This window comes from Caloenas nicobarica, chromosome 3, assembly GCF_036013445.1.
Source record: "Caloenas nicobarica isolate bCalNic1 chromosome 3, bCalNic1.hap1, whole genome shotgun sequence".
In the NCBI taxonomy this organism is placed as follows: Eukaryota; Metazoa; Chordata; class Aves; order Columbiformes; family Columbidae; genus Caloenas; species Caloenas nicobarica.
Window position 1 is genome coordinate 108785145 of NC_088247.1, and position 9987 is coordinate 108795131.

At 41.3% G+C, this 9987-nt stretch overlaps 1 protein-coding gene across 3 annotated transcripts; it reads right to left on the reverse strand.

The window, feature by feature from the left end:
- Positions 1–389: 389 nt before the first annotated feature.
- MGME1 (mitochondrial genome maintenance exonuclease 1) lies at positions 390–9834 on the reverse strand. Of its 3 annotated transcripts, XM_065632129.1 has the most exons (7): positions 9796–9834; positions 8135–8317; positions 5242–5326; positions 4175–4776; positions 2788–3010; positions 2040–2172; positions 390–814 (listed from the first exon to the last, which is right to left on the reverse strand). In XM_065632129.1, the coding sequence occupies exons 4-7, from the start codon at positions 4710–4712 to the stop codon at positions 680–682; spliced, it is 1029 nt and encodes a 342-aa protein (XP_065488201.1). In that variant the 5' UTR covers positions 4713–4776; positions 5242–5326; positions 8135–8317; positions 9796–9834; the 3' UTR covers positions 390–679. The 3 variants fall into 3 exon arrangements, with proteins under 3 accessions (XP_065488201.1, XP_065488202.1, XP_065488203.1); XM_065632130.1 differs by lacking the exon at positions 5242–5326; XM_065632131.1 differs by lacking the exon at positions 9796–9834 and having other exon boundaries at positions 8135–8391.
- Positions 9835–9987: the final 153 nt, after the last annotated feature.

The following is a 9987-nucleotide window of genomic DNA, read 5'->3' on the forward strand; positions in this document are numbered from 1 at the left end:
TAAATAAGCACTCATTAGAAATTTAGCGCAGTTTTTCCAAATGTTGCTGCAAGAAAAAATACAATAGTAACAATCCTGTTACCAGTGTTACCTTTGAGTTACCTTTTACCTTTGTAAGTAACCTTGAGTTACCAGTTACTCAAGTAACCTTGAGTTACCAGTTACCTTTGAGATGAGCAAGAACTAAGCTGACTGAAACCCAGTCTACTATATTCATTTGTTTGTCATTTGCATTTCTCTCAGCACAGACAACGTAGATGTCATTTTGCTTCAGCCCATCAACTTCATTTTCAAAGGCTCAGTTCTGCACCAGTTTTTTTTCTCAAAAATGACAAAAGGAGGATGATTTATTGAACAGTTTTACTTGATAACAGAAACTTTCCTATCAACCTCAGTTTGCATAAACTCTGTAGGGAAAAGCAGAGATTAATTAAGACAACTTTGTCCAGCCAGGTCCACTTAAGTCAGCTACAATGTAAGCAAATACAAATTCCCCACTCCGATTTTTCTTTCTTTCTTTTTTTTTTTTTTTTTTTGAAAGGGGTGGAAAACCCTCCAATATTAGGAAATCGGCAAAGTTACTGAAAAAAGAATATGTATTGCAATGAAAGATTTAAACAAGGGATTCTTGCTTTGGCTCTGTGCTCAGACCACTTGCTTCTGCACAGCTTAGTTTGGGTCAGTTTCTGTCCAGGTACTCCTCAAGGCGCAAAAGCCACTGATTCCAGTACTGCATGCACAGGTCAGGATCCATGAAATGCGGATGCGCAGGGGAGCCATTCTTATAGGCAACCACAATGAGTCCACAGCTGACCTACAGTTAAAACCAGAAGGTTGTCAGAAATTCAGTGTTAACATGCAACTTTAATCAGCAATTCTGAACACTAAACCTCACTGCAAAACATCATCCTTAACATATAAGTGCCTTAAATAAGACGTTGGGAACAAAAGAGCAACAATTTAACATAAAATACTTCGAGACTAACATTCAAATGCTGAAAGTTCAAAGCTCTGACTGACTTTGGTGAAAACTAGAGGACTTAAACTTTGAATATCTGGATTTTATCAGATGCTGGTAAAATTCCCGGGTTTTGCCTGGGGTCATATACCAGACTGATGTCATTCTATAACATCAGTATGAATAGAAATGGTTATTTAGGTGTGTTCCAATAACTTTTATACTTGACAAACAGCTCTAATCCAAACCCCACTCAGCTACTGGGGTGAAGAGAAAGTGCTGGGGGACAGAAGGCTAATAGTAGAATTCTAGAATTACTGCCTGTATTTCACTCTGTAAGGACCCTATCTGTTAAGTGCTTGTGTTTACTGATCTCTGTAACATTCCAGAAAGTTGTTTGAAAAACCTACAAATTACCCTGCTCTCTTCTGCTTTGTATTTTCCCCCTTCAATGCTTTGTATTGAAATACCAATCCTTGAGGCCAAGCAGGCCTGGCCAGAATTGCGTTTGGAGTCTTTAAAAACATTATTCCACAGTGATCAAGTGATTGACAACACACTGCCTTCCTCTGAGGAACTTCCAAACACTCTAAGTAAATCACTTAGTCCCAATCACTTAGTCCCTCATTTGCTAGTGGGATATAGCAACACATGATGCAAGCAATGCCCTCCCTCCACATTTCCCTGTTTGCAGGCTCTTTTGCTTGACTTCCTCTCCTCCCCGCTCCTGTTCTTGACTCAAGTGAAAACCACACAGAACAAAGCACTGGGGGTTGCCCAGATGCCAAGTCTTTGGGAGTTCATCTGACCTCCGATGATGCTGAGCATCCCTGGGTCCCACTAAGCAGTTCCTCAAAACCAATGAAAATATACTGCTGACAGACATAGGCAGCAGGATTAGCAAGAGTAGCAGAGTCATTTCATGGTATGTCAGTTTAACCTGATCTAAAACTGGGCTGCTTTGTTACAAATCCTACCAATAGTTCCATGATTGACAGCAGGTGCTAAAGGCAGGAGGCGGGGAGAAATAAAAATAATGTGGGCACTGCTGCCTGTCTTGGCAGGTAGCAGGCCTACTGACCTGGAAGTCATAACTGGCATCATGATTTATGGCTCCAATATACGCTGCAACCTGTAATGGGTTGTCAAATGTATTCTTCAGAGATGGCTTTGGTTTCTCTGAAGTTTTCCAGTCAATCACACACAACTGGCCTCTGCATAAGAAAAGATAGGACAATGTTTTAAACTTTAGTCACAGTGAGAAACATGGCAAACAAAGGCATATCTGTTTCAACCTGACATCCTGTTGCTCATTCTTAAGCTCAGTGTAAGCAAGTCTCTTCCACACTGGTAGTTTAGATCTCAAAAATCAAGACTTACTAATATCTGTTACAGTTCCTGGCAACTGCTGAGGAGCACTTAACCCTTCCCCACTCATAGAATAGTTTGAGTTGGAAGGGATCTTCAAAGGTCATTTAGTCCAACTCCCCTCAATGAGCTGGGACATCTTCAACTGGGATCAGGTTGCTCAGAGCCCCATCCAGCCTGGCCTTGAATGTTTCCAGGGATGGGGCATCTACCACTTCTCTGGGAAAACGGTTTCTCATATCCTGCTCCAGTGAGGAACTCTTCAGAAAGAACAATAGCACTTCTGTCATCATGTTGATCCAGCGGAGTTCATTCATTTCACCTCCTTTGCAAGATCTTTTCAGCTTCCCCCCAAAAGCTCACCAACACACCTGCTCCAGCCCAGGACACAGCCTCCCATGTGTCATGGAGCAGCACGCAACACTGGCATTACCAGGTATCTTAGAGAACCGGTACCTCACCGATACTTAGCCACGCAGTCTACCAGGCCCAGGTACTGGAGAGTCTCATGCTGAACAGCACTTTCCAGAGCTTTCACTTCGCTGATATCTTTTAAGACATGTTGTACACTTGACAAGTAGCCAGAAATAACAATGTCTTTTCCCTGCTCCTTAGTTGCAATCTCTTCAGACAGGAATATAGATTCCAAAGCTGCATGAAATAGCTCTCCTTGGAGGAAAAGATCTAAGAAAAATGTGAAAAATCCCACATTTTAGACACTACTTATAATACCTGATGGACTTGTATTCTAGATATTACACAACATAGCTCTTAAACCAGTCCTGGTTTTAGTACTGAAAGCTTGAGGACAGGTGGAGGAGAAGGGAATGAGACAGAAGCATAAATCAAGCGTCAACAGTGAAATTAGTATCTCTCATATTAATGCTTACATTACTTTTAAAAATCTCATTAATTATTCAGAAACAAAATATTATTTTTGATTTGTTTATTCAAATAAATTCATGAATTTCTATGGAATTTAAAACATTATTCTAGGCTGCTTTTGCTGCATTTGCTTCTCCTGATGTATTGGTTCATTTGAATGGAACTAGCCTCCTTTTGAAAGAGGCTGGTAAAGCTCTAGGAGTAAGGGCTTGCTTATCTCAGAAATTATTCCAAGAAAGATACATTTAAAATACCTGTGTAATGTTTGTTATGCCACCTTATTCACTGAAATGCTCAGTAACTCAAAAAGCATAAACAAAGGATATCCAGTTTTAAGAAGCATAATAATTCATGTAAGGAGTGCTCAGGTATTTATCAACCTTGCTACAAGGGGCTACCTACCATTGCCCAGGTCCTCCCAGATCCCCTTCAGTCCTACAGCTTGGGGGAAGTCACCTTTGTAGGTCTTACAAAATGAAAACCTCTACATGCATGCCAATTTCATAGAAAACGCTGTATATACTGGATAAACTAGTTACTGAAGAACTTCAACAAGAACAGCCTTTTTTTAAAACACTCAAGCTTATTTCCATTGTGTTACAACGTAGCTTTGTATCTGCAAACAGGCTCAGTAACATCAGCTGGAAAATATCAATTTGTAAATAGCTACTAGCAAATAGAGAAATAAAGGAGAAGCAGACAGTAAAAAGAATGTCTACAGTCTAATTCTCATTTCCCACACATTTCTGAATCCATTTTGGTAGTCTTAGAACAAAGATCAGAGCTTAGATTCATTGATAACAAGTGCACTCATAATATGCTCTTTCCCTAAAATGGAAAAAACTCAAAGGATTTCCAAAACACTTGAGGTGTAGGGCCAGACACTGCAACTATGCCAGCATACCCCAGCCAGCTATCCACACTACTGCTTCTACTTTGTAATCACACTGTGGTTAGACTTACTTTTAGTATACTCATTGAACCCATCTTTTCCAAGTTCCAGTATCATTTTTTGCTTCCATCTTTCTAGATAAAAGGTTTGCTGCGAAGACATAGTCTGTTGGAGAACACGGGTAACACTGGGCATTTTTGTTCTTGGTAAAGAGATTTTCATGGGGAGGTTTGAATGACTGTTGACAAGGGGAATTCTCTTGTTAGGATTTATTAAAGGAACCCAGTTCTTGGGAGTTTTTGTTTCAGTTTTAACTGGAGGTCTCTGTTTATCTGGTGGCCCATATAACAAATTGTCTTCTTCAAATATTGTCTCTGGTGTCTGGGCACTGGTTTTGTAAGATGTAACAGAGTAGACCAAGTTCTTGTATTTTTGTTGGTCAACTTGTTCATAACTGTTAACTTTTTTCTTCTTACTATACAGACAAGTAGAGGTAGCCAGACACAAACATGGGAATTGCTTTTGGCGAAAAGGTATTTGGAAAAGCATTTCCAGTTTCCCAGGTTTCCTGGACAGTAGCTGTAGGAATTTCATTCTGACAAGAAACATTTGTAAGTAGTTATAGTTTTCTTTCTTCTGTTAGGAACAGTCTGTAGGTCACCATATTTTTCCCCTGTGGAAAAATAAATTTGTGATTTCCAGAGTCATAAAACTCTACCATCAACCTATTTTTGCCCTTTGCCAAACAAAGTGCCTTCATACACCTTATGCCACCAAAATTCTTTTAGATAAATAACACAATAAGAGAAAGAAGCAATAAGCAATGAAAAAAAGAAATGATCCTGAAAACAATCTGTGCTATCCACAAAATCTGAAACAGGGCAAAGGCATAAAGATGTTGCAAGTAGCAAATACTGTAGCAGAGGATGCTCTTAGTGCAACAGTAGCAGAACTGTCATGAAAGGAGACACAAAAAACTGTTTCACAACAAACACCCCCCCAAAAGAGGGAGGGGAGAAATTAAAAAAAAAAAATGCTATGCAGAAAGAGAATGAAGCAAATCCATTGTTATGAGGTATTAAAAACAAGCAAGTTTATAGTGGATGCCAAACTTAAGAGGATTGTGGCGACAAACTACCTTTTGGAGAATTGAAACATGTTTTTCTTTTGTATTCCTAGCAGACGGTGGCAGTATATGGATGCTGAAATTGGGAATCTCTAAACTGGGAAAGCCAAAGAGAAAACAGATGTACTGCAAGTATCTTCAGATTCAACTAAATATTTAAAAATCAGAGTAAAATATAGAAGTACTTTTCTAAACTGAGTTGCCAACATAGTTGTGTTCTAAGAAACTTAGAAAGTTTAAAGTTCACCGCATAGCTTTCAAGACTACATTGTAACTGCAGTGCTAAGTCCTAGGAAAGTTTATGCACATGGATAAAATGTAAACACTTGAATAGTGGCATTTAAATCAACACTAAAAACTTGAAGAATTGAGGCCTTATTATCCTACTGAAAGTTATCTGCTTACCATTACAAAGTTCCCTTCCATCCACTGCAAAGAACATGGACACCACACGTTGCCAACTAACATCAGCATTTTGTTCCTGAAAATACTTTAACATTACTCTTTTCTTTCCCCACACTTCTTACACAGCACTTCATACACTGCTCCAACTGTAGGCACCACAGAAAAAAAAAACCACCACCAAAACAAACATAGTAGGAGGAGTTATTTTGTATGGACAGATCCTGCACTCCTGCAGAACTGCAGTGGCACCAACGTGTGGGTGCAGGCATCTGTCACACAAAGCAGTTCACAAAAATGGGGCTGTATCGGCTGCAGCTGGTGGGATCCAGGCATCATGGAACAGGAGGGTGAGACCTTGGACTCTGGTTCCATAAATATTGTTCTTCATCTGTGAAGGACAAAACCCTCCAGCTGTAGAAGTTTAATCAGGAGTAGGCAGATACACTCATGCTGTCTTGATATGGTTTGGGCAAATAACTGATATAACAAAAAGCTAACACAAAACATCAAGGGTACAAACAGATGGCATGTAACCCAATACAAAACCTGTCAAAAGCCAATCTGAAGCAGGAAAACACAATGAGGTTGGATCAGAACTTTGTGTCATGTAGCAGTGGCATTTCTGACCCAGTATCAGGTGCCCTACAGCCAGATTTGCTACACTGTTGTATAATGGTCTCAGTCTTCAGTTATGGTTTCCTATAGTTACAATGTATATAAATCAAAATAGATAGTTAATTTAGAATTGCTTCATAGTCCATAATAGAGGAATATAATGAAAGTACCAATTGGTTACTTCTGCTACCTTTTTACAGTCTGATAAAGTAAGCTACATTACACAGGAAACCTTACCATTTAAGATACTTTGAATGTGCCACTTCCTTTTTTAAATAATTACACTATATTTAATATTGAACCAAATCTAAATCTGCTTTCCTTATCCAGCAGAACTGGGCTAGGTGGAGTTGCACCTGTTTTGTCATTTTCCAGTGTTCAACAGCAAGAATGGACATGACCCTCTGAGCATACTCTGACCTGCAGATTCCTGTCAAAATTACCCTCCCGCCTAAGATGAGAAAAGCACAGTCAGGTAAGTTACAAAGGGACAAACCAGACAATTTCAATAATTTTATTTCCACAAAAGTGTGCAAGTTTTGCCAAAAACCAGAACAACCTGCTTTAGACAGGTTACACAGCAGCAAGAAATTGGACTGTTTGTATTCTGTAATTTAAGTTCCACCCTGCTTCATTTCATGGACATCTAAGGAACTTTTACAAACTTAAATGAAACACAACCAAATTTTATGTTACCTCTCATTTTTCATTTGATGCCAAGAAGCTCTTTTGACAGCTTGCCAAAAATTTGTAACAGCATAAAAAGGTACTTTTTATGAAGTATGTTACGATTTTTCAGTTCCCCTTGGGTTTTCAGCAAGTGAATTTTATGTGTCTTCACTATTACTACCAATTGTTCTAATAAATTTATTTTTAAGAAGCTGCCCCTGTTTTATCTTTTGAATATCCTAAAGCGGTTCATTTCTGCAAAACTGTTACGCCAGCATTTACAGCAACTAATTATTCTCAGAAGATAATCACATTTTTAAACAGACTTTTTCAGTTTTGGAATGGGATCAGTTACCTGACAGAATCTGCCCCTTGCTGAAAAAGAAATAATGAACAATGGTAGCATATTACAACAGGTGTCAATTTGCTGCAGCAGGTAACAAAAAACAGTAAAAGCAGCAAAGGGATACATAAATATCAGACTAATACCTCAAGCAAAATGCTCTATTGTATTCTTTCATCACAAAAAGCAGTGCAGAAAAATTAATCTCTCCTTTCTTAGGGTTTACCTCTAAATAGAGCTGCTGAAGCTGTGATTTAAAATAAAACATGAAAAAAAATACTCATATTCCAATGTAATAGCATCCAAGCTTGTAGTTTCTCGGGCTATTGTTTGATGACCATTAATATGCTTACCCAAGTGTATTAACAAGAAATAAACGCTGGGTCAATTACTGTGTATTTGTTACATGAACCAGAGCACAAAAGAAAACGTTTATTCTGGCCTTATGTCAGCTGCAGGAAGCAAGATGATACCTGAGTCAGCATGAAGTTCTCTCCTTGTAAGCTGCCCCCTCAACATTTGTTAAAGAACAAATTTATACCAGATCAGTGCTTTGAATCACAGGGCTATTAAAATATGCAACATTACAAGGCCTGGATCTAATTTAATATAACACTGATGCAGTGTTTCAGTAACATCTAGTAGGAATTTTTAATTAACAGTATATATTGTTCTTGAGTAATGTCTGTAGAAATGTTTGTGTACTCTGTGAACTGAACCACTGAGAAAGGGAGAGTTTGTCAGCTGCTGTGCTGTTCTACAAATGAAGCGCCTCTAGGATTGCTAAGACATAAAGAACACTTGTATCTAGCGGAATAAAGAATCACATGTTTTTCAATAAATCACAGTGGCATTTCTGTGCAAATAACTTACATTTACAAGAAATAGAGTTGGAGTGGTCTGGATCTACTCTCAAACATAAAGAATCTAATCGATATTTCTCTCAAGGGAAGTGTCTTTCTTCTCTCTGAAACAGTTTGTATTTGAAGACTAGTAAAATTGCTTCAAGTATTGCATGATGAGCCAGACTGGAGAATTGAACACAAACAAAATAACCTGGAGAAAAAAAAAAAAAAAAAGAAAAAAAAAAAAGAGTACTTGTCTTAAGTTTCCCAAGCCAGTTGACTTTGCAGCTCCAACAACTGGACTAACACAACTGAGAAATTTTTTCCAGGATAGGAATGATGAATGGCCTAAGTGAGAGGAACAAGAAAGAGTTACTTAGCAAATTGTTCACATCCATAAAAACTTTCAGACAATAATCAGTACAGCTTTTTTTCCACAGTCACCCATCAAGCAAACAAAAACACTAGTTGACTTCAGAGATAGCACTACTAAACATAGTTACAGATCTCTTACCCTGTGTCCCTAATTTGAGGAGAGTAAATCTGCTGATGAAGTCTGCTGATTTTAAGTTAACATCACAGGCTTTTTTATCTGTGAAGAAGTATTACTATTTAATGTGGAGAGGCAACAGCAACCTATTTTCTTGGTCAGAGTGAGCCCTTTCTCTTGTTTTTCTGGTTACAGCTTAATAATGCAGGGTTTTGACAGCTTTATCAATTTTAGGACTTAGCACAGTTGCCCATTCCCTGCTGCCAGCCTCTCTTCCTTGGTTCCTTACAGTTTGTAAGCTAAATCATTGAACCTAGCCAGGTTAAACACACACCTCCCTCTTTTGGGAAGTTAAGAACATGGGGAGAAAAAGGAGATTAAAAAAAAAACCAGCAACTCACTTTACAGCACAAGCCCACAAGCTTCAGCATTATGAAGGGAATTAGTGGGAAACAGGGTTGTAACACGAAGTCAGCGTTTCCGGCAAAGTAATGGGTGAAAGTACCGGCCTGATCTCGGTGACCGGCAAGCGCCCTCCAGCAGACGGAGGCACCAGGTGCCTGAAAATCCCGGGTAGCGCTGGGCAGTCTAAGCTTGTGCAGGGTTTCCCCCCTCACTCCCTCAGGAATAAGTCGCTCCGGACAAGAAGTCGCGCCGGGCTCCAGCCCCGCTGCCCAGCGGACACGCCCGCCCGCCCCAGGCAGCCCCGCCGTGAGCCCCGGATCACAGACCGGGGGCAGGAGCGGGCACACGTTCACCGGGCGTGCGGGTCGGGGTGCAGGGGCAGGAGGGAACTGCAGGCCCAGGGCAGCTGCGCTCTCGTTCAGCTGACCCGAGCCAGGTGGAGAGACCGGAGTCGAGGGAGCGCCTTTCCGCTTCACCACCGCAGCTAACGGCGGCCGCACAGCCCCAGGCCACCTTGCCTTGCCTTGCCTTGCCTTGCCTTGCCTTGCCTTGCCTTGCCTTGCCTTGCCTTGCCTTGCCTTGCCCTCCTCTCCTCTCCTCTCCTCTCCCCTCCCCTCCTCTCCCCTCCTCTCCTCTCCTCTCCTCTCCTCTCCTCTCCTCTCCTCTCCTCTCCCCTCCTCTCCTCTCCCCTCCCCTCCTCTCCCCTCCCCACGCTGCGAAACGCTGCAGGTGCCCAACGAGGCTCGCCCGAGCCCGAGCCCGAGCCCGGCCCCCTAACGAGCAGCGGCCGTTACCTCAGCTCTGCGCTTCCCGCCAACGCCACGGCCACTGCCCCTTGTACGCAGGCGCACTCCAGCTGCCGCCGACGAGCGCGCTGCGCACGCGCGCGCCCCGCGGCCTCCTGGGATTTGTAGTTCTCCCGCCGCCCTCAGCCCTGGACCGTCCCCCTGCGCTGGAGCACCCGAGAGCGGTGGTGAGAGAAGCCG

Bases quoted from the DNA above. Each gene is read 5' to 3' on its own strand.
- MGME1 (XM_065632130.1), bottom strand. From the start codon at position 4,712: ATGTTTCTTGTCAGAATGAAATTCCTACAGCTACTGTCCAGGAAACCT. The intron at 3,011-4,174 runs GTAAGTCTAACC...CATTTTTCTTAG, and splicing joins GTTCAATGAGTATACTAAAA to ATCTTTTCCTCCAAGGAGAG. The intron at 815-2,039 runs GTCAGTAGGCCT...TTTTAACTGTAG, and splicing joins ATGCCAGTTATGACTTCCAG to GTCAGCTGTGGACTCATTGT.